This window comes from Tursiops truncatus, chromosome 11 (genome assembly GCF_011762595.2).
Source record: "Tursiops truncatus isolate mTurTru1 chromosome 11, mTurTru1.mat.Y, whole genome shotgun sequence".
Classification (NCBI taxonomy): Eukaryota; Metazoa; Chordata; class Mammalia; order Artiodactyla; family Delphinidae; genus Tursiops; species Tursiops truncatus.
Window position 1 is genome coordinate 91,848,956 of NC_047044.1, and position 24,220 is coordinate 91,873,175.

General features: G+C 42.0%; 1 protein-coding gene across 1 annotated transcript in view; it reads left to right on the forward strand.

Moving 5' to 3' along the window:
* GRIN2B (glutamate ionotropic receptor NMDA type subunit 2B) overlaps positions 1-24,220 on the forward strand; it is a 410,164-nt gene that overhangs the window by 100,135 nt on the left and 285,809 nt on the right. The window contains exon 2 of the mRNA XM_019938439.3: positions 18,476-18,904. Within this exon, the coding sequence (XP_019793998.2) occupies positions 18,494-18,904 (411 nt within the window). The 5' untranslated portion in view covers positions 18,476-18,493. The remainder of the gene's footprint in view (positions 1-18,475; positions 18,905-24,220) is intronic.

The following is a 24,220-nucleotide window of genomic DNA, read 5'->3' on the forward strand; positions in this document are numbered from 1 at the left end:
CAGCCCCCCCCAACCCCATCCTTGGCAACCACAATTCTGTTCCCTATATCCGTGAGTCTGTTTTTGTTTCGTAGATATGTTGATTCGTATCATATTTTAGATTCCACATATATGTGATATCATATGGTATTTGTCTTTCACTTTCTGACTTATGTCGCTTAGTATGATAATCTCTAGGTCCATCCATGTTACTGCAAATGGGATTAGCAGATGCAAACTATTATATGTAGAATGGATGAGCAAGGTCCTACTGTATAGCACAGGGAACTATATTCAATATTGTGTGACAAGCCATAATGGAAAAAATATGAAAAAGAATGTGTATGTGTATATATATATATATATATATATATATATATATATATATATATATATATATGTTTGAGTCACTTTGCTGTACAGAAGAAGTTAATACAACATTGTAAATCAACTATGTTTCAATAAAATAAAAAAAAGAAATGGTAATTTAGAAACAAATTTACGATATCAAAAACATGATATTCATAGGGGTAAATTTTATAAAATTTCTGACTTAGTATTGTTCAGATGTCAGTTTTTCTCAAATTTTTGTGTAGATTCAACACAAGCGCCATAGAAATCCCAGCAGAATTTGTTTGGTAGAAATTGACAGATGATTCTAACATTTACATGGAAAAGCAAAAAAGCCAAGAGAACTTTGGAAGGAAAGGATAAAATTGGAGGACATACACTGATTATGAGACTTACTATAAAGAAACAGTAATCGCTAGTGTGGGAATGGCATAAGAATAGATGTAGAGGTCAGTCAGGCTGCGGAGATAGTTCAGAAGTAGACTCACACACGTGGGCAATTGATTTTTGACAAAAAAAGAACCTTGACCCATATCTTATTTCATGTAAAAAATTAAAATGTATCATAGAACTAACTATGAAACTAAAACACTTTTGGAAGAAAACAGAAGAAAAATCTTTTTTGTTTAGGTAAAGATTTCCTAGATACACAAAGGGCATGAACCATAAAAGAAAAAGTGATAAACTGGACTTTATTAAAAATAAAAACTTTTGTTCTTTGAACATCATTGTTAAGGAAATGATAAGATAAGCCACAGAGTGGGAGAAAATACGAGCAAAATACATATCTTATATAAAGGACTTGTGTCTAGAATATATAAAGAACCTTTACCACTCAATAGTATGACAAACAACCCAATTAAAAAATGAGCAAAAGATGCTTTACCAAAATAGAGATACAGATAGTAAATAAGCACTTGAAAAGATCCTCAACATCATTAGTTGGCAGGAAATTTAAATTAAAATCATAGTGAGATACCACTAAACATCCAATAGAAATGGATGGATTTTTCTTTTTTAATTAAAAAGGAAGGAAGGAAAGAAAAAAAAAGAAAACTCACAAGATCAAGTGTTGGTAAGAATGTGGAAGAACTGCTGGTGGGAATGCAAAATGGTATAGCCACTTTGGAAAAGTTCGGCAATTCCTTATAAAATTAAAATTACGCTTAGCATATAACCAAGCATCTTCATTCCCAGGTACTTAAGAAAAATGAGAGCATATGTCTAAGAACTTTATGTTGAATGGTATAGCAGCTTTATTCATAATCACCAAAAGTGGAAACTCCCAAATGTCCATCAACAGTGGATGGATAAATACTTTGTGGTACAGTCATACAGGGAGTATCACTTGTCAATAAACAGGACCGAGTACCAATACAAGTAACAATATTGGGAAATCTCAAAAGCCACTATGTCACGTGAAAAAAGTCAGACACAGAAGGTTGCATACAGTATGATTCCATTTATAAGATGTTCTGGAAAAGGCAAAATTATAGAGACCAAATCAGATCAGTAGTTGCTAGGGGTTGGAGTGGAATAAGGGATTGATTATAAAGGAGTTCATAGAGGGAACTTTTTGGGTGATAGAAATATTCCATATCTTGATTATGATGGTGGTTACTTATATACTGTATACGTTTGTAAAAACTTATAGAACTGTACACTTAACAGGGTGAATTTTAATGTATGCAAATTATACTCCAGTAAACTAGACCTAAAAAAAAAGAATTTTGTTATTAGCTAAAATTTACATACTGATGTATGCATGAATGAATAATTTGTCAGTTCCATTTAAGAATAACAGACTTCCTCATTCACATGGTACCTTTTAATTTATATGCTACCTTTATACATATTTTCTCACTTAAGTCTCATAACCCTGTGAAATAGGGTTATTTTCACATCATTGTTCACATTTAGAGAGGACCACGTCTCTGAGGTTCAGAGAGCCTAGGTGATGTGCTTAATGTCACATGGTAAAACTTTTTCAAATCCAAGCCTTTCCCCACAATTTCTCAGTGCCTCTTTAAAAATGAAAAAAGAAAAACAGAAGCTGTTTTTCATTACGCGTCCCTTGGGTGCTCTTCATTCCCTTTGACGAGCTGGGGATTCCTGCTTTGGTGCCTTGCACTGATTCTCCGGTCCAGACCAACTCCAGGGAGCTTCCTGGTGCTTCACTCAGCCCCTTCCCCCCCATCAGAGCTCTTCCATTTCCTCAGATTTTAGATCTCCTGGGAAAATGCTCTTGATGAGCCCAGAGTCACCCTGGGCACCCACTGTGCCCCCTTCCTTTGGCAAATGTGGCACATATGGTTTGTGTCGGATGTAACTAGTTGATCTCTACGTTGTTTCTTCATCTGTCTTTTGGAGAGATTTGTGTAAGAAAGAGCCTGTTGACTCTGGACAAGGAGACAGATGGAAACTTGGAGCATTGGTATGGGAATGACCAAGCGCATGGCTGGGAGAAGAACCAGTGAATTTCAAGGCGTGAATGATTAATTAGGTGCAGGGGTAAAGGCTTAGCCGCCTTTTCACTAAACTTTGTGGAGTTCAGACTGGATCAGTTATGTTTCTGTCAAGCGACATTGCTGAGTGTCTGTAAACTCTTAAGGCAAGAGGAGACTAGGAAACAAGATGTCAGAGTTTAAAGAAAGAAAAATGTAGTTTGGCAGCCAGGAGGAGATGATTCTGATGGGGGTATTTTGATGTGAAGTGAAAGAAGAAAGATGATTGAATGAAAACATTAGGACCTTGCATCAGGTGATGAGGAAAGAATTTGGTGGGAAAACAGAGAGAGTAGCAGGGTCTGACTTAGACCTGAATATAAATTAGACAAAGGAAAATGACAAGGGCATATGAAGAGCTGTGAAAGCATTTCAGACATGTCAACCTTGAAGTGAGGCCAGACAACTAAACAGATGGATAAAAGTGTAAAACAAGACCTTTCTTTACAGGTTAGGAATGAGTAAGATTTGAGCCACCAGCTCAGTTGAGGGGAGGGGAAAGTATAAGGTTAAATTCTGGGTAGAAGTGAAGCTGCCTGGAGAGACAGGATGAGGAAAGAAAAAGAGTGGTCCAGAGAAAGTAAGAGAGCAGAGGCAGAGGCTCCCAGAGACATTCAGATGTAAGCAGACTGAGGAAAGCAAGGAGGTTAGGCTTCTGGAGAGATGATGAGATGGGGCAGAAACAAATAATGAATCCTGTCAAGCACAGCCAGGGAAAATGAGAACAGCAGGAAGAAAGAGGCAACCGGGGTTGTTCGTGAATATATCGTAAGTGACTTGTGTCAAGGTAGTTTTAGTCAAATGGAGGGGATGAAAGTGGGAAGACACTCAAAAAGAACTCAGGAAGAGGAAATTCTAAGAAAAAGAGAAGACAGATTTGAAAAGAGAGGTGAGGAATGGAATGAAAAGGATGGAGGAGAGGCCAGATGAATGAGAATGAGTTATTCTCTCTTGCTCTCCAGTCCACGCACATGCAAAACCTTATACCTATTCATCAGCCACAGTGAGGCCAGAGAGAATTTGCAAACTGAAAAAAAGGCCGCCTGAGGATGAAGGGTTTCCGTGAGGCTGTGAGACAGCCTTTGAATGAGCAAGTGAGAGTCCTAAACCGGAAGAGCTGAGGGACTCGATTTAGGATGGAGATGAGAGGAGGAAAGAGGCTTCGGAGCCCAGGGGCAGTTTCAAGGCAGTGGTCCAGGGCTGTGGTGTTGAGGTTCGTATTACCAACAGGGAAATGTGCATGTTGAGAAGAGGACTGTTTCCATGAATAGTATCTCAATCAAAAGCGCTTCAGTGAATGGCATTTCATCAGGACTTCGGTTTCTTAATCATCATAAAACTGGGATCTTCTCAACAGTGGCGGTATTATCCTGGGCCTAGAAGGATTTACCATGCTGTAATAGGCCAGCCTGGTTGATTTCCCAAACAGCACTAGAGTTTCATTCGCCTTGGAAATTGAGACTAAACCGAATTTCACGATCGGAGATCTTTTCCTTCCCCTCTCTTTCTTCTGTCATTTCTTGCTGCCTGTCTAGCAGTATGTTAAGCACCTTAGCTGAGCACCCAGATTTCTCTGTGTCCCTTTTCAGCTTTATCTCACGACTACTCTTTCCATGAACTCTTCTTCTGGCCAGACCATGCCGTTTACCGTCCCTGTTAAGCTTTGTGTCTCACTGCTTTGCTGCCTTAGTGCTGCCCGCCTCACTTCTGTTCCTGCGCTCAAGCTCGATTCCTCACCTCAGATACCCTCAGAGCTGCTTCCAGACAAAGTTGTCCGCACCACCGAGCCCAGAGCCAGCCTCCCTCTGCTCGTCTCTGTAGTTCTTTACATCCTTCATGCCATCTGACGGTCCAGTGTTGGGGAGTCTGTGTCGTCTCCTTGCTGGAGTGGGTAGTCCTCGTGGGCAGAAGCAAAGTGTTAACTCCCTGGAACACTTCTCTGTGATTCGCAAAGTGAGTCTTCAGTAAGGATGTGTTGATTCATTGGACTTTTGAGGGGAAAGGGATAGGAGCCGGTGTGTGACGTTGAGCTTTTTGCTTTCAAAATCTATTTTCTCCCAGTTTTATTGAGATATAATTGACACACAGCACTGTATAAGTTTAAGGCATACAGCATAATGAGTTGACTTACATTATTGTGAAATGATTATCACGTAAGTTTAGTTAACATCCATCACCTCCTATGTCAAGATCTGATTTTAACGGGAAAGTCGCATGTACCCTGAGTGCACTCCCTGTATTGGACAGGCAGATCTCCGCGGGTGGATTGTGGCGCTGCCTGCGACTGAGTTGTACGGGGGAGAGGGGTTCATTTGGCCTGGGCGGGGCCTGGGAAGGGAGGTGCAGGCAGTGCCAGCTGGCCTCACCCTACCATCTCTATGGTGATAGTGGACATGGTGATGCAGGCCTGATGTACATGCTGTTCTAACAGTGTAAAAATGCTGGACTCAGGCAGACAGAACAGCTACTTGCTTTTTAAAAACAATGAAAAATGTGAAGGGTGGCCGGATTACAACTATATTATTATCATTACAGCAAGGGAGCCACAAACTTTTTTTTTGTTCTTTTTCACTATTTTAATTTCTTTTCCACATATTAAGAAACAATACAGAGTTAACTGTCATGTTTCCTTGAAATATCACCGTTATGGTTTCTTGTGTTGCTGTATTTCTTTGTTTATACTTTGGCTTATAATTTGACAGTGAACATTTGACTCTAAAATTCATTTTTTCATGAAACAGATTCCAACCAAACCAAAGAGAAAGAGCGAAAGTTAAGGCTTCCTTACCCAGTTTGTTTCTTCAGCAAGATAAAGTCCCATTTAATGACCACATCTTCCTTCGTGAAAATGCTTGGCTTTTCTCTGGGTTGTGCTTTGGAGTCATTCTGATAATTGCTTGGTGTATTTTTATGATGCCCAATGCTTTTATATTCCCCACTCAAAATGCTAGCTCCTGGAGGCTATTCTCTTGAAATATTCTATAGACGTTTATCCATTCTTTGCAGGGGGGCCAGGCGCCCAGAGAATGTTACTGTTTATCATACTGCTGACCGAACCTGGACCTGAGGATAAGTAGGAAGCACCGTCTGGAGGGGCCATACCTTATCCAGTGGTGGGTGGGTGGAATTCAGGTCCTGGTTTTGCCATTTTGAACCTGAGAGGCTCCTGGGCATTATGGAATGCAGGAGGAATCTGTATCATTTATGGTCAGAGTAGGAAACGGATAGCAACCCTCAACTGGTTTAATTTGAAGAGAGTTTAGAAAAAGGACTGTTTACCAAGACGTGGGCAATGCACAGAAACCACAAGAGGTGGTACAGTGTCCTGAGCTAAAAGTGACCTGGCGTAGTTACCACCATTTTTAGTCCCGAAGGAGGAAGCTGGGAGTGATAATCTGGAATCTGGAGGGGGAACTGGGTAGAGAGAGCCGTGTGGTAAAGGATGTTTCATGGAAGCCATGATCTTCAGTCCAGTGATACAGCCAACCTGCCATGAACCCACAGGGAGGGAGGCACGAAGGGGAAATACCCCAGTCTTGGCTTTCTTGTTCCCTCTTTCCTCCTGCTTGGGCTGCCTGTTGGGTCAAACCCAACTGGAAGCCAGAGGATTAGGACGTCCATTGATGTGCTCCAAACAGGACTGCCTCCCAGGGCTCAGAGAAGAGGAGAGGAGAGTAGGATGTTGAACTTGAGGGGGTATGGAAGACAGATTCACGGAGTTTTAAAGCCGGAAGAGACTTTGAGAACAACCAGTCCATTTCTCTTACTTCACAGATAAGGAACCAGAGCCACAGAGAGGCTAAGTAATTCTTTCTAAGTCACCTGGCTTGTTAGTAGTAGGGTTGTAACAGGGCCTGGGGTTTCCTAATCCTCAGATCTGTGTCCCTTCTACTACACATTCTTCTCGTACAGTAATTGGAGAGGGAGAGGGTGAGAAGTGAAATTAGAGAGGTTTCCACTTACAATTAATTCTCTGAGTAGGTTCTCAATTCCATATGTGAGGTTAAAGGGATTTAAGCGAGCTCAGAATTCAGTTATGATTGGTAGCGTGGTTAACAAATACGAATATTGATGGCAAAAATAAAGATGGCATTTTACGTTAAGAAACATATGACTGCACCTGAAGTTGGCCTGATAACCAGCCAGCTCAAGTGGTGTGGCTCTTGTTCCCTATTGGTTCTGGCCTTGCTACCATGCTCTCTTTGAGGTCTTTTATGGCCTCAGGGCCTTGTTTAAACCTAGGCTTTGAGTGAAGGCTGAATCATGTTTGGGTACCATCCTTCAGCAGCAGCAGCGTCTTACAACTTAGAGACCAGGGGAAAGAGGTCTAATTTGTACACATATGTATATCACCAGTATAGGCATTGATTTACCCACATATGTACATGTGCAAATGAACACTCAGATACATAGACAATTATCAGCTAAGAACACTGACCTAAGCATGACCCTGTAGAATATCAAGAAGTTGGGAATTGTATTGGTGTTTATGGTATTTCCCCTCATGTTGTAACCCTTGGGAGTGAAGGACCTAGACTAGTGCCTTCATTTATGTGTCAATGGAGATGGAGAGAATCAACTTGTTATTGGCATTCTTAGGTACTTATTTATTGGTTCATTCATTAGTGTCGCCAACAGACGTTTATTGAGCACCTACCATATGCCAGGCACTCTGCTAAGTACTGGACGTAGATAAGGAAGACACGTTATCCTTGACTTCACTTCATTAGGATTTGCTAGAAAAGCTATCTTGTTAGCCAAGCTAGTGAGAATTGGGTTCTCCCTTCCTATATTCCATGCAGGGAGAATCACTATTAGTAAGTGAAGGTATGGGTTCCAAAGATAAGAAATGAATGTTTTTATGTAGTTGAAGTTATCATGTTACTTTGCACAAAATTTGGTGGCTGTTTGGTGGCTGGTGGGAGATGGGGGAATAGGTTCTACTGCTGGGTGGTTCTAGGATTTAAAATCTATTTTAGGGACTTTCCTGGTGGTCCACTGGTTAAGCTTCCGTGCTCCCAATGCAGGGGGCCCGGGTTCGATCCCTGGTTAGGGAACTATATCTTACATGCAGCAACTAAGACCCGGTGCAGCCAAATAAATAAATAAATATTAAAAAACAAAACAAAACACTAAAAGCTTTAAAGAAATAAAACAAAATCTATTTTAAATATTGTTTATATTGGATATCAGGTTGTTACTTGTAGACTAGCTTTTAAAAACAACCTGTGTCTAAGGTCGGTAGAAATTGTACTAAAGCTGGAGAGACGGGTGGGAGGGAAGGAGTCTTTGACTTCTTTCTAAGTAATTCAAGGCAAAAGAAGCTCCTTATCTGTCTCTGAACACAGTATATTCATATTCAGTAAGTAAATATCAGGTACGTGCTATTTGCTAGATGCTTTCAAGTAAATTGTTTAATATTCACAACAACTCTGTGACGTGAGGATAATCACCCCCATTTTGTAATGAAGAAAATGAGGTCCAGGTAATTTAAGTTACTGCCTCCCCTCCATCTAAGGGGAGTAAGTGTCAAAGCCTAGTGTCAATTCTAGATCTTTTGACGTCTAGCTCCTTGCTTTCTCCCCTGTATCGTAATATCCTTCTAACTAATATTTTATTATTATTGCAGTTTCAGTATATTCATTACTATTCCTGCTTATGTGTTAGTACTTAGCTTGTTAATCTCCTGATCTCCCAGACAGGGTTAGGCGGCCTCCTATGGAGCACTGAGTATGCTCTTTTCTAACTCATCACATCGTACCGTAATTTCCTGTTTATTTTGTTGTCTTGGACACTAGACTAAAGGCTCCTTGTGGACTGTATTCCATTCAGTGTCGGATCCCATCTCCTAACACATTCTCTGGTACATGGAAAGCATTTAACAAACGTTTGTCCAGTGAGTGAATCTTCACAATTATCCTGTGAAAACTCTTACTGTCTCACGTTTTACAGATGAGGGGGCTGAGGGTCAGAGAGGTAAAGAAACTGATCTAAGATCACACAGCAAGTTAAGAGTAAATGTAAAACATGTTCTCAACTCCAGAGTTTTGCTATCTCCACCACAACGCAGCACGATTATTATTGCTGTTGCAGAACAGGCTTGGTCGAGGGTTGCAGTGGCTTGGGATGTACTTAGGCAGTAGAGTAGATCATATGGGGGACTTGGAAATGGCCCTCCTCAACACCCCAATTTTAAATCTATTTTAACACAGGCTGTTTATCTGCAGCTCAGAACACCAATGTGTTCTGGGTGGATGCGTATGGTTCTGGTGGTCCCTGTTCCATCCCTGGCTCACCGTTACCCTCCCAATATCGTCCTTTGACCTCCTTCCCAGGTGACATTTTTTCCTGCTCCCCATGATTCTCTTTTTATCATCCATCACCCATTTTTACTGCTCATCCCCCCTCTTAATAGTCAGTGACAAGCCAATCATTTTTATTAACACTTGAAAATGCTGTTTTGCTGTTAAACATGCAATTGCCCTAACCTGCCAAATGGTGATAATCAGAATCAGGTTTCCAAAGGTCTGGATTTCAGCAGGGCTGCCTACACTGTCCTTGGAGGCATATAAATTAATTATAATTAAGAACCGTGTGCAGATGTTAGAAGAGAAATTTTGGTGTCTGCTCTTGCAGAATATTGAAGAAAAAAAAAAAAACCCATCAGTGGCTGTTGCTGATGAGAGTACAGATAATCACCTACATTTGTATTACAAATTTCTATGAAAATGCGTACATATAAAGTGATTTATGATCCTTTGTTTGTTATCTGTTCAACTCTTGTGTCAAGCAATTGGGTGACAGTAGAAGTGATACTTCTGCTTTGTGCATACAGCGGGAAAAAATAGGTCAGATACAAAAGCCAGGATCTAGCTCCTGGAAGGGTGCAGAACAAGGTGGTAGGTTGTAGAACAAGGCTCAGGTGGTAGGTCTGCTTGGACTGAGTGAGAACAAGAAGGCTCTTAGGTAACAGAAGTCCTGCCAAGGAATTCAATGGCATATGGGCCCTTTGCAATGCTGAGGCCATCTTCTCATAGGGTCTAGGGGACTGGTGGTCTTTGGAACGACATCCTTACTTGCTTTATGTAGGAGGACTTGATGGAACCATCTGCTGGATCAAAGGTTTAGAGAATTTTTTCCTGTATCTTTTCCCTCTCTCCCATCTATCCTGCTCTTCCCTGATCGAGTACTTTCCCAGAAATGACTTAACTAAGGCTCTGAGTTCTTTGATTGTCTATTTACATTATTTGTTATGACTGTGGTATGTTGAAATGGATTTGGGATTAGCTCTGCACAGAAGTATGTTTAGATAAGTTAAATCCCCCGACAGGACCAAGGAGAGCAGTTTATTGCCATGTCAGTCACTACATTCAAAATGGATTCGGCATGTTTACAGGATGTCCAGGTAGACTTTTCTTTCATCACTGGTTTCATAGGCACATAGTCCCAGACCCCAAACCCCAGATTACCAGGCTTTCTTACCTTGTTCCTTATGAAGAAAGAGCAGGGGCAAGGGAGCTCAGAAGCTCTAAGAGTTTGGATGATGATAACAGTATGAATAGAGGAGAATAACAATGCAGAGAGAAGTTTTAGGTTCTAAGTCCACTAATATTAAAGATAGGTGCCTTTTATATGTTATTTTTACAGATTTAGATGAAGTTTAGATGTGTTTAGCAGACCCTAAATGCTTCTGGAGGATTGAAATTGGGTTTCCAAATGCCCTGAATACATAGATGGCATTGTGTTTCTTTCGCTAGAAATGGATATTAGTCTTGTACTTCAGAATGGATAGATGTTTGACATCTGGTGTACTCCTACTTTCTGCTTCAGATGATTGGGGAACACATTTATTACCTAAGCTAAGCATTCGGACTCAAAAAAGCACCTCTTTGGTTCAACATTTGCTGTGCCTCTATAAATTTGAATTTAGAAAGTATGACTTAAAACCTGAAATTGACTTGGAACTGAAACGTTTTAAAAAAAATGTGTTAATTAAAAAATTTTTATTTTGGATCTGTTCTGCAGAGTTAAGTTATTCATACTTCGCTGTTCAAGGCACACTTTCATTACTGGTTCAGATAAAGATGTCTTGTTTAATTAACTTGTTCTCCATGTACCTTTATTCTTCTATATATCTTTTAGAGTAAGATAATAAAATTCCTTTAAAAATCCTGCTGTTATTTTGATAGGAATTGCCTTCAAGTTACGGATTAATTTGGGAGAAAATAGAACTTTCTAAAATATTGTGTTATCCCCTCCATGAATTCGTCTATGATTACATTGTTCAGGACTTCTTTCATATCCTTTAGTAGCGTTTCAGATTTTCTCTGCAGAGGTCTTGTGCATTTTTTGCTAATTCCTAAATAATTTATAGTTGTTTTTGTTATTATGACTATTATATTTTCTGGTTGGTTAAAAAGAGCTATTGATTTTTTTATAAGAGTATTATTTATCTAGCAATCTCATTCTACCCATATTAATAAATAGTTTAAAATTCTGTTGGACTTTCTCTGTAGACAACCATATTATCTTCATGTACTGCTATTATTTTCTCTTTCCTTCCCATCCTTAACACTTTTGTTTTCTTGCCTATTTTATTTACCAGAATCTCCGGGAGCAGTGATAGCACTAACTCACTGTCAAAAAAAATCTGATTAAGAGTTTTTGGTGTATACACTTACCAGGTAGGCTGATGATCTCCTTCATTGCCTGTCATCAAGGAGTTAAAAAAATATTCTAACATTTATATCATAAATAGGTGCTGCCCTTAATCAAATGTGTGTTCTTCATTTTTTTTTTTGAGATATTCATATAAATATCTTGTTTGGTCCATGAATGTGGTGAATTATATTCTGATATTAAACCGTCCTTGCATTCCTTATATAAACCACGCTTGAATATTATTATTAAAATATACTATTTGTTTTGGTTAGCTAATATTTTGTTTACGATTTTTTGCCTTTAGGTTCATAAGTGAAAGGGATCTATGATAATCTTTTCTTGTACTGTAATTATCTGGATTTAGAATTCAACTTCTCTTGTTTTTCTGTTTTGTTCAACTTGTGTGAACAAGGCTCATTTCCCCACGTGTACCTGTTTTACTTCCTTTTATTTTGGCAAAGATGGGGTGGGGTGGTTTTGGTGTATTAGGGTTGGGGGCCTTTGATAACCATTTTATTTTCTTTAATGGTTATTATTCACATTTTCCATATTCTTTTGAAACTTTTTGCTTTTTAAAATTAGATATTTATACATTAAATTTAAAAGCAACTAACTTTCATAATATTCTTTTTTTTGTTTTTGTTTGTTTTTTGGGTTTTTTTTTGCGGTACGTGGGCCTCTCACTGTTGTGGCCTCTCCCGTTGCGGAGCACAGGCTCCAGACGCGCAGGCTCAGCGGCCATGGCTCACGGGCCCAGCCGCTCCACAGCATGTGGGATCTTCCCGGACCGGGGCACGAACCCGTGTCCCCTGCATCGGCAGGCGGACTCTCAACCACTGCGCCACCAGGGAAGCCCCATAATATTCTTTTATTATTTTAAAATTTCTACTGTATATGTTGTTATTGTCCCTTTTTCACCATCAGTTTCATTTGCATTTTCTCTTTTGTTTCCTTGATTGCTCTTGTCAGAATTTTGTCTAGTCTTTCAAAGGATCAACTTTTGGTTTTGTTTTTTTCTTTTCTTTGCTTTCTGTTTCATTAATTCCTGCCCTTATCTGTATTATTCAATTCCTTCTTAGGGTTGACTCTGTTAATTGTTCAATAAATGAAAATTTAATTACAATTAATTATTTTATTTTCTTACAAGTGAATTTAAAGGTATAGGTTTCTCTCTAAACCGTTTCATTTATGCTCTAGAAATTTTGGTATTTAATATTTTCATTGTCATTCTAATCAAAGGATTTTTCAGTTTCTGTTATGATTTCCTCCTTAACGTTAGTGTTATTTAATATCGTTTTTTAAAAGTTTTGGATGTGTGATATGTTTAGCTACCTTTAGAATTTTATTTGTAAATTTAATCACATTACAGAAAAATGGCAGTCATTCATATTGATTCTTTGGAAGTTACTGAAGCACTTTTGTAGAGCTAATATTTTCCATGTGCTAATAAAGAATATATATTCTCTCTTGTATATGTTGCTAGATATTTGAAATAGTTCAAGCTTATTATTCATGCTTTGTTTTGTTTTTTGATCATTTATGTCATTGTTTATATTTTCTCTGTTGGATTTGTCTGTTACTCCCCAGGGTAATTTTAGTTATTGCTTTATGCATGTCAAGCCTGTATTTTTAGATTCATGTATATTCATGATTATAGTATCTTCTTGGAACTGGTATGTGACATCTCTCATTGTCACTTTTGATGTTTTCACCTTGAATTTTATTTTGTCGTGATATTAAAATTTTGATAGACATTCTCACACTGCCCTCCAAAAAGGTTATACTCATTTATATTTCACTTGACTTATACTGTATGAGACTCCTTCCCCCCCCCACATTCTCCTGTGTGACAAATTTTAAGGCCTGTGCATCCTAACTTTCTGTCTTTATTGGTAGCTTGGGAAACTGGACCTGATGCATAGTTCTGGCACTTCTGATCTTCATTTTATTCACTGCCTATCATATTCTAATCACAGTCGCCTTAGTTAGGTCACTCGAAACAGCGTCCTGACTCCATTAAGGATGGTGCTTGGAAAATTTGACTTACTCATCTATTAAATCACATTTTATCCTTCTTTTGGGGTTGCCCCAGGATTCAGTTTTCTCTGAGAACAGGATTGGCCTAGCTTCTCACTCAAATATGTCTTCCCTTGGAGCCTACTGTGGGCAAAGTGTCGCCTGGTCCCTGTTAGTTACCCTGCACTGGTGGTAGGCATGAACACAAGCTACTGTGGCCTTCTGCTTGCTGTAAATCTAAGGGCCGCTCAACTCAAGGCTCAAGGAGGCAGAGGATCAGGAGGTGACCAGTTGATTCTCTAATCCTGATGCTTTGTTTTTGGTTCTGCTTGTGAACCCTCGTGTCTGAATTTACAGCATGATTTGGGGGTGCCGAGTTCCACCGATCCCCATTACTGCCCCTGGCCTGAATTACTCTTGAATTCTGCTGCACTTGACTGGTAAGCTGTCAGTGGAGTTTGCTGCTCCCCTGAGGCCATTATGCAGCATCTTCTTCAGGGAGTTAGAACGTCAGGGAACTCATATCTCTTGCCACCCCCCCCCCCCCACCACCAATCCCCACCTCCACCTGCACCTCCACCCTCCCCTGCCCTGAAGTTCCTCTCAACATTCCTCTCAGACTGTCTGCCATTCTCTCCCGGCCCACCTCCCACATGCTGACCCGGTGCATTCAGGCTCCTTGAACAACTTCTGTAGAAGCTGAAAGGTGACATCCTTTGCATCTCTAGAGATTTTATATTCTTCAAAGCACTTCCAGCTGCATATTATCATTTGATCCTCACATAAAACTCTCTCAGGTATTTAGGTTAGGTATATTATCCGGATTTCACAGATGAGGAAACAGAGACAGTGGTGAGGAATTGCCTACCCTCAGGTACTTAGTTACTGTGGAACTGCTATTAGAACACAGTTTGGTTTTGGTTAGTGAGTTTGTTTATTCATTCATTAATTCACACACTCATACTGAGAGGCAGTAGAATGGAAAGAGCAAGGGTTTCGGCGACAAACTTTGGTTTGAAACCTGATGCCAAATTATCAGCTGTGTGATCTTGGTCGTGCACTTAGCCTCTCTCTCAGAAGATCAGTTTCCTGATTGGTAATATGGGGGAAACTATATCATGTTTATATGTGATTTAACAATCCATGAAAAATAGTGTCTGGCATATGGTAGGTTATAAGTAAAATGTTACTATAAATATATAATATATAAAATAGGTTACTAGTGTAGGTAAAAATGGCCAAACATTGACAATTTTATTATGGTAGAAACTCAGCGGCTACCATTTATTGAGTCCTTCCTTATTGTACGTATCCAAGGCACTGCTAGGCCCCAAGAACTGCAAATACAAGTGAGGCAAGGTTTTCTTGTGTGTCTGTGTCTTCTACTAGACTGTGGTCCTGGAGGGTAGAACCTGTCTGCGTTATATCCCTGACACCGAGAACAATGTCTGCTAGGGAGTGGGTGCTTAATAAAAGCTTAATAAAAGTGCTTAATAAAAGTGGGTGCTTTCTGAACTGAAAAGGTCCCTGCCCACCAGGAGATGGCCAGCAGTGAAGACAGGCAGATACATAATCATATACTCTACTAAACTGTTATGGATACATAGATAGACACACACAGGCCATGACGAGAGCTGAAGGGAAACGGTGCTCAGTTCTCCTGGGGTAGGGGGCACTGCAGTGCACAGGAGGGGGCACAGCTTCATAAAGCAGGTGCCGGAAGACTAACGTGGTCTGTTGGGTGGAAGGGAGCGCCACCAATTAGCTTATCTTGGACTACAAGCTTTCTCTCAAGTAACCCCTTCTAAGGTGTGAAATTGAGTTTGTATTCACAGCACTTCTTTGTCTCGCAGTCCTTCTGTTACTGGTATCTCCCATAATGTATTACTTCATAAAGTGCTTTGCTGTATCCTGAGTATAAAAAGAGACACTCAGTAAAACCAGAGTCTATTCTTCGAGTGTCACGACTAGCCATCGCATAACAAAGTATAATATATTGTGTAAGAAGAAATAGAGGAATGTAAGAGATTTTTTTTTTTTCCCCGATACGCGGGCCTCTCATTGTTGTGGCCTCTCCTTTTGCGGAGCACAGGCTCCGGACGCGCAGGCTCAGTGACCATGGCTCACAGGCCCAGCCGCTCCGCGGCATGCGGGATCTTCCCGGACTGGGGCACGAACCCGTGTCCCCTGCATTGGCAGGTGGACTCTCAACCACTGTGCCACCAGGGAAGCCCTGTAAGAGATATTTTAAGAGACCAAATAAAACATCAGAGTGGGAGAGTGTAGACTGCATTAAAGTCAATAAACAGTCATGGCAGAGTGGACCACTTTTCAATGTGAAGGAACCTGATTTAGTGACTGATGACTGTACGATTCGAATCCCATTGGAATGAAGTTAGCTGCTACTTTTGCCAAATTCTAAATCTTTTGGTTCTCCTTGAGAACCAGTCCTTGAAATTTAACAGATTATTTTTGTTACTGTTTTGCCAATAGCTCTTCGAGGCGCTAAAGCCATCCGTCTTCCTCAGTATTCGGTGCTGCTGGACTCGATATAGTGCTGCTGGCTTAGAGCTCTGGGAGGAGGAATTTGGGCTCTGGCTGCCCTGCTCAGCTGGGGACAGTTCATCACACGGATTGCCAGGGCTGTGTAGTCATCCGGTCTCCACAGAGACTCAAAGCCGAGGAAGTTGTCAGGAATAAACTTGGTTCAGATGTGAACCACTGAGCTGCTCGTCTTACTTGCAAGAGAGAGACAAGGACGGTGTTATAGGGCTCCTTCTTGGCAGTGTGGAAGGATGACTACAACAGCAAGGGTTCCAAAATGTTTTCTGCCAAGAACTGGATTGGATTTTTGCTTCCTCAGCCACAAAATGTCCCCAGCATCTTAGCCCCAAATCATTAATGCCCTTTGCAGTCAGTCTGCTCAACCTGGACACTTTCTTATCTTTCTTTGCTCAACACCCTCATCATTATTGTTTGCTTTTTGTTAGCCAAACTCTCAAGGCTTTTTGATTCCTAATATCTTACCTTTTTTTTTTTTTTTTTTTTTTCCCAGACAAGCAGGAGATATGAAGTAACATTATCATCCTTGATTACATTCTCTCCCTTTGGAGAAAAATGAAAATCCCTGGTTTTGGTTTGGGGTGCAGTTTATAGACTATTTCCTTGGAGTATAAAAATGCTATGTGTATTTTATTTTTTTTTAATTTAATTTATTTAGTTTTGGCTGCATTGGGTCTTCGTTGCCGCATGCGGGCTTTCTCTCTTGTTGCAGCGAGCTGGGGCTACTCTTCGTTGCGGTGCGCGGGTTTCTCATTGCGGTGGCTTCTCTTGTTGTGGAGCACGGGCTCTAGGTGTGCGAGCTTCAGTAGTTGTGGCACTCGAGCTCAGTAGTTGCGGTGTGTGGGCTCTAGGGCACGTGGGGCTTCAGTAGTTGTGGCGCACGGGCTTAGTTGCTCCGCGGCATGTGGGATCTTCCCAGACCAGGGCTGGAACCTGTGTCCTCTGCGTTGGCAGGTGGATTCTTAACCACTCTGCCACCAGGGAAGTCCCCAAAACGCCATGTGTATTTTGTATTGGCATGTACCGGCATGCTGGTGTTGTAATATCATTGACCTTGGCAACATTATGTAACTGTTTTGAGCTTCGGTTTCTCCATTTGAGAAATGGGGATAAAATGACTAATTTATAGGGTTTCTAGGAGGACTAAGGAGATTGCAGAGGAGGAAATGCCCAGTACGGTACCTAACACATACCAGATGTACCATAAATGATTATTTAAAACAAATCAATACAATCTAAGCAGGACCAGTTCTATTTCAGTAAGGGGAGCTCTTGGAGAATGGTGAGACATGAAAAGAGAAATGACCAAGCTCTGTAGAGAGTTGTGTCCTCAGTCTGGTGCAGAGTGTAAGATTTCGGGGCACATGTGGAAGTAAAGAGGCAGGAGGAGTTTGTGGTAAAAGGTAAAAAGTGGTAAACTGCATGCAAACATGAAGTCAGTCATTTCAGAAAGGTCACTAGGTCAGTAATTTAATAGCATTTGTCCAAATCGCCATACTTTGATGCATAAACAAATGGGAATAAAACTATTCCTCGTAATAACTGATGATGTAAGAGGCAATGTGATGTAAGGCGGATTGGCCTGAAACCAGAAGATCTGGGCTCATGTTCATTTCACTTAATTGGTTTATAGTCTCGGACTTCTTAGCTTTTCTGAGTCTTCCCTTCAACATCCATAAAATGGTGATAATAATGTTTTTCTTATTTGCCCCCTGCTGGTTTATTGTAAGGATCGGAGATGTTTTTAAAAGTACTGCCCAAACAACATATGGGCTGTTTTTGATTTAGTATTAAGAGCCGGATGGATTGCTGAAGAATTTTCAGGCTCTTGTCCACCTTTGAGGTGAATACACAGTAAAGGCATCAAGAATGGGGGCTTATGTATCTGTAACTTCCTGTATCCAGCTCTTCCAGACCACGTTTTGTAGGTAACCTCTGCTGAGCCCATTTTGCTGCTCACTTTGCCTGGCCTTTGCCATCCCTTGGCCCCGAGAGCATCCCTTGCCTGGCCTTTGCCATCCCTTGGGTTGTGACAGGAGTACCGGGGATCTCGCAGCAACAGCCGGACACGCTCTTGGAGACTCCTGTGTTCGTGCGCTTGGTGTGACTTGCCTGGACCACTTACCTCCTCTTTCCGTTGTTTGTCCCTGTCTGTTTGCTGCTGATGGCTATAGCAGTAGCATCTTTTAGTGTCTTGCTCAAGGATTTCTGATGCTTTCGGAAGTTTTTTTTCCTCACTCTGCTGTGCAAACACAAGAGATAAGAAACTAGGCTTGAAGATAGAAGCTGGGTTTGATGATCAGTAAAAGGAGATAAGTTCCTTGACTTGCAGTATCTAGCCTCTTCCCAGACAGTCATGTAGTGTGGGGTGTAACGTTACCATTCTCTCTTTGTGTTTCCAGGGAGTCGACGAGTTGAAGATGAAGCCCAGAGCAGAGTGCTGTTCCCCCAGGTTCTGGTTGGTGCTGGCTGTCCTGGCCGTGTCAGGCAGCAGAGCTCGGTCTCAGAAGAGCCCGCCCAGCATTGGCATTGCCGTCATCCTCGTGGGCACTTCAGACGAGGTGGCCATCAAGGATGCCCACGAGAAAGATGATTTCCACCATCTCTCTGTGGTGCCCCGTGTGGAGCTGGTAGCCATGAATGAGACGGACCCAAAGAGCATCATAACCCGCATCTGTGATCTCATGTCTGACCGGAAGATCCAGGGCGTGGTGTTTGCTGACGACACAGACCAGGAAGCCATCGCCCAGATCCTTGACTTCATTTCAGCCCAGACTCTCACCCCCATCCTGGGTATCCACGGGGGCTCCTCGATGATAATGGCAGACAAGGTAAAAGGGGGCTGTGGTGAGAAGAGCCTGGGGGGTATGTACTGAGAACTAAATGATGCATTTGTTTGAATGCCAAACTCGATTATGAAAGATGGAGTGTAACCAGATGGTAACCAGAGGTAACCAGAATGCACTGAGTGAATGGATAGACCAGGAGCTAGTCTAGTGCTTTGGAGTTGAAAGTGAGGGAAAGATGCTGGTGTCTAGAAGCTCCTTTTGTTTGGAACAGGTTTGTGTGTCCATTTGTTTGTAAATGGATTCACTGAAATGACTAAGAGATGTTGAAGGTTGTAGCTCGGTGATACATTTTCTTCAAATACGTGTATGAACACCTCCTTCAAAACTTTAGAAAAGGTGTGCTCTATTCTTCCTCGATAATACATGTTCTCCCCCCATACCAGTTTCAAGAACATAAAAAGCAAAATTCCCTGAGGCAGGTAATTGGTCTCCTTGAAGATTCGGATATCCTAGAGAAGTACTTCTTGCTAAGTTGTCCAGGCTCAACAGGCATCCCATCTGCACATGTGAATGGATTTTAATCCATAGAACCAGTTGCAGCTGTGTTTTCCCCAGGCTTAGATTTGAAGGCAGTGGTTCTTAACCTTGACCGCACATTGGAATCACCTGAAGAGCTTTCAGCACAACCAATGCCTGGGTCCCACCCCTAGAGGTTCTGGAGCACAGCCTAGGCTTTAGGAGTTTTAAAAGCTCAGCAGGTGATTCTTGTGTGCAATTAAGGCTGAGAACCACTGCTTTGAGGCCGCAAATAAATCATAGTCTCTCCTACACTAATATTAGATTGTCACACGACAAAGTAATTATCACGTGACATCGATGCTTATTCTCTGACTACAGGAAAAAGTGTTTTGTTTGTAGTTATGTTTTGTTTTTACATTTTTCACTTATTTTTCCTTGCTTTGTACAATGAAAGTACAGTCCTTTTCACATACATATCGTCTTTGCAGTCATTCGTACCTTAGAATGGTCCATTTCACAAATGCAGTATTTGTTGTGCATCACTTTGGGTTTCTTAAATTGTTTCTACTTTTGCATTGTCATCTTATACTTCTTAGTGTCACTTTCAAAACCTCCTTCAGTGTTGTACTGAAAAGACGTGCTGTGGGCTTAACGATGTTCGCAAACACCTCAAAACCTAGCACAGACGCCGCAAGCGTGCTACTTGGCCAGTTGAGAACCACCAGGCCACAGGGCTTAACAGTAAAATAAGCTTGCGTGATCACTATCGCCATCTGTCGGCAGCAGGCAGAGATGTCTGTTTCGGAGCTTCCTTTGTTCAGTCTATAGGAGAAGTCAAGTGGAGAGTACTGAGTGCAGGGACTTCATGCTTTCGGTAGCGTATGAGAAGGCTGTTGTCGCATTCGCATGCATGGGTAAAGGCACAGGTAAGGATGTTAGAAAAAATGCTGCCCCGAGGAGCCCATGCTAAGGGAAGTGGGATAAACTTGAATAGAATGGAAAATGTAGGTGGACTTGGCAAAACCTACCGAGTGTTTGCTTCAGGTAGATTTTTTAAACATCGTTGCCCTTAGCAAAGGATATTATATTTTCGCAGTGGTATTTTGAGGGCACAGTTTGCATGGAAAGAATGCCAAGATGGAGGAGCCCAGTTTTTGAATCATGAATAAGTGCAAACTTACTTTGAGAGCAAGTCTGGTGAAAATAATTGATTGATTGATTGATTTAGCGTCTGTGGACTCGTGCACAGCCTGTTAGTTCAGGCTCCCCCCTCCCCCCATCCCAGTGTAAAAGGTTGTTGGCTAAACTGGTTGGTGCCTTCCCTGCTGTGTCTCTTACAAATGCATAATAACAACATAAGAATATGAAGAATGACGCAGGCCACGTGGAGAGACTGGGCTCTTTTGTTCAGTGATGTATCCTAGGTGCTTCAGAGTGTTTACCGTGTGCTGGGAACATACTGCTTTGCCTGCACTGTCTTAGTTAATACGCTTAACAGCCCAGTGAGCTAAGTGGTATTACTTGTCTCCATTTAGCAGATGGGAAAGCTGAGGCTCAGAAAGGTTAAATAACATCCCCAATTAGGCTGCTAGGAAGTGGAGTCCAGGACTGGTTGCTGGCTCCACAGACCATGTGCTTGACTGCCTCTCAAGAAAATGGAGAGGCGGGTTAAGGTCCCTCATACCTTCCTCTTCCTTACTTTCTCCTCTGTTACGTAGCACTGTGGTGAACGTTGTCTGCCTAAAAGTGACGCGTCACTTGGTTCATTATGGCAATACGGGAATCTGACTAGAGGAGAGGATTAATGAGCTATGAAATGGTGGAGGCTTAGGTGTAGCCTAATTCTGTAGGGGGCCCCTTGGCTACCAGTTCCAGGGGTCAAATGGAGGATGGAAGCCAGTAAGGGGGATTTTTCCGGGTCATTGTAACGAGATCCCCCTCTGGTCTCCTCCCCCTCCCCCCACTGCAACCACACCCCAATATCCCATCTTATCTTTTTCTCTCTCCATCAAAAAAAGGAGGTAGGCAATGATTGTTAGGCACTTTGCTAAAATGGCCTAAATAATATCTAACTGACTTTGGACCTGAAAAGAAGAGTTACTGAAAGGTAGGTAGAAAGAGGAGAAAGAAGGAAGAAGCAAGCAGGAGGTCCTGGTGCCACAGAAGCGGGAGGGTTGAAGGCTCAGTCACGGGGTGGGAGGCCTGGATGGGTGGGGGGCGGCTGCAGGGGATGGGTGGGGCAGCGGGAGGAACTGCCCCCCGGACCTCCGGGATCCAGAGGGCAGCAACACTGAGATGCTGGGCAGCTGTGCAGAGGGACGTGCGCAGGCCTAAAGGACCAGCCGGAAGGCAAATAAAAAGTCCCCCAGAAATCAGAGAAATAAGCTTTGGGGGCAAGTTTCAAAAATAAAACACCTCAAATTCTAAGGCCAGCTTTTTTATTTTTTGATAGAAGTTATTTTTAGTACCATGACTGTATCTTACCAATATAGAATGGGGACACAGAGTTTGACAACTCTGAATCCACTACGGGCAATAGGACAACACGTTTGAAAGCGGAACTAATGCAGAAAATGTAAGAAATACAGCTTTGCTGTGTTTAAGGCATAGTCTTGAAGGTTCAGTCGCCACCTGAAGGGTGGTGAATAAGCCTTCCATTTTGCTTCCTCTTCTACGAGATAGGTAATTGCCACTCTGTTTTGACTCAGTTGTTTTTTGTGTGTTTGTTTCAAATAAAACTTATTAAGTGTCCTTGTGGAAGATTGGTTTACAGGGAGGAAATTCCTGATTCAAGGAGTTCGTGATGGAAGAAAGGTAGCACAGTTAGTTACAGAGACTTTTTGGCAAAAGTAGGGAGATATAGTTCAGCATCTGATCAAATAGATTACGCTCACTTTTTTGCTAATGCTAATTAATGTGCTAATTAATCAGTACAAACATTAATTAGTCTCCACTTTCCCATTGAGGAAATGCACCTCGTACCATGGCAGAAAGAAGCATGGGAGCTGATAGAGCAGAGCTGTTCTAAGCTCAGAATTTGGACTCAGAGCAGTTTTAACCATCAATTCTTAGATGTGGGGATCTGGACAACTTACCAAACCACTTACGCTAAACCTTGGTTTTCTCGTCTGTACCATGGGGATAATCATATATCCATTATAGGGTTGTCGAAGATTAAATGAGGTAATACAGAGCAGCTGCTTCACTAAGTGTCCAGCACAGTATTCAGCAGGCTAAGCTGAAGGTTGTATGGAGCAGTCTGAAGGAAAGAAGGCTTCATGATACAGGAGAAGCACGGAGAGGAAATAGGGTCACAGCCAAATAGAGAGGCGCTTCACAGCTGGAGACCAACCGAGAAGGGAGCTCAGGTGAAAACCGGGGGAAGGGCTCTGAACTGTGTCGGGAGCTTTGCTCTTGTCCCACCAGGGAGGCCCAGGCTCATTGGTGGCGTAGCCGCTCCAGGGCCAAAAAAGGGCACATTCAGTTAACGAAGAACTCTAATAAGGAAGGAACTGCTCGCGCTTGTTGCAGAAGACCGTTTAGAACAGTAACGGGGCCCATTTAAAAATGCATGAGGTGGGCTTCCCTGGTGGCGCAGTGGTTGAGAGTCCGCCTGCCGATGCAGGGGACACAGGTTCGTGCCCCGGTCTGGGAAGATCCCACATGCCGCGGAGCGGCTGGGCCCGTGAGCCATGGCCGCTGAGCCTGCGCGTCCAGAGCCTGTGCTCCGCAACGGGAGAGGCCACGGCAGTGAGAGGCCCGCGTACCGCAAAAAAAAAAAAAAAATGTATGAGGTGATTTTTGGCAGTTCCCTGCCGAGTATAAAGAGTCTACTTTATTTTGCCTTTTGTTATAATTGCTTTTGTTCTCCCTGAGATCCTGGATAGGATGCCCGTCAGAATCCACATGATGAACTAAAGTGAGACATACTTTCATTCCTTTGCAGGAGATTTCTCTGCTGATTTGCTGAAACCTTTCTTGGGTTTTCAGATTTTAGCTCAGAGAGGTTAAGTAACTAATCCAGGATATTACAGCTTACAAGCGGTGGAACTGGGATTCAGATCCCAGAAGTACCTGTTTTGAAGCCTGTGCTTTCTACTTATGCAGTTCTGCCCCACAAAGCACTGCTCTAAGAATTGTCCTGTGTTTCAGTCTCCATTCTCAGGAGCTTTGGAAATTTAGGCAAACAAATCACTTCAGCGACATGATACTCGGTTTCTAGTTTATAAGTGTTAAATTTTGTTTTCTGCCCTACCCACTTGACAACATTTTGAAGATAAAGTAAAATCGTTGGAAAAATGCTGGGCGAACAGATACTTTAGGTGAGCCAGTTAAAAAGTGGGGACAGGGAATGACAGTCACTGAAAACGATTTTGTCACTAGCATTAGGGCCAATGAAAATGGCTTGAGCAGGTGGTAGGAAGGAATACAGAAAGTGGAAGTTACAGTAGAATCAGGCAAAAGGGTGGAAGACCCAAGCTTCAATGCTGCAGAAATGGAAGAGAGAAGGTGTGCTGAGCAAAGGGTCAGGGTCTGGAAACAGATCGGAGTGATCTTCACTCTGTTGATCAGAGTGGAGTACAGTAGGTAAGACGTGTGTCGTGATCCTTGTTCCTCCCTAAAGGACAGGTGAACAGATTCTTACTCTGGCATCTGTTGCTGTGATTGTTTCATTTCTCAATTTATTGGTTGAGAATTAATACTTTTACTAGCACTCTAATTTTCTTTGCAGAAAGCCACGTTTTGGAATCCACCTGGGGCCAGGAGGATGGCCCTTACTCTCCTTTGGCCCCATCTTCCCTCACTCTCCCCCTGTTCCCTACTCCCTCCCCCCACCCC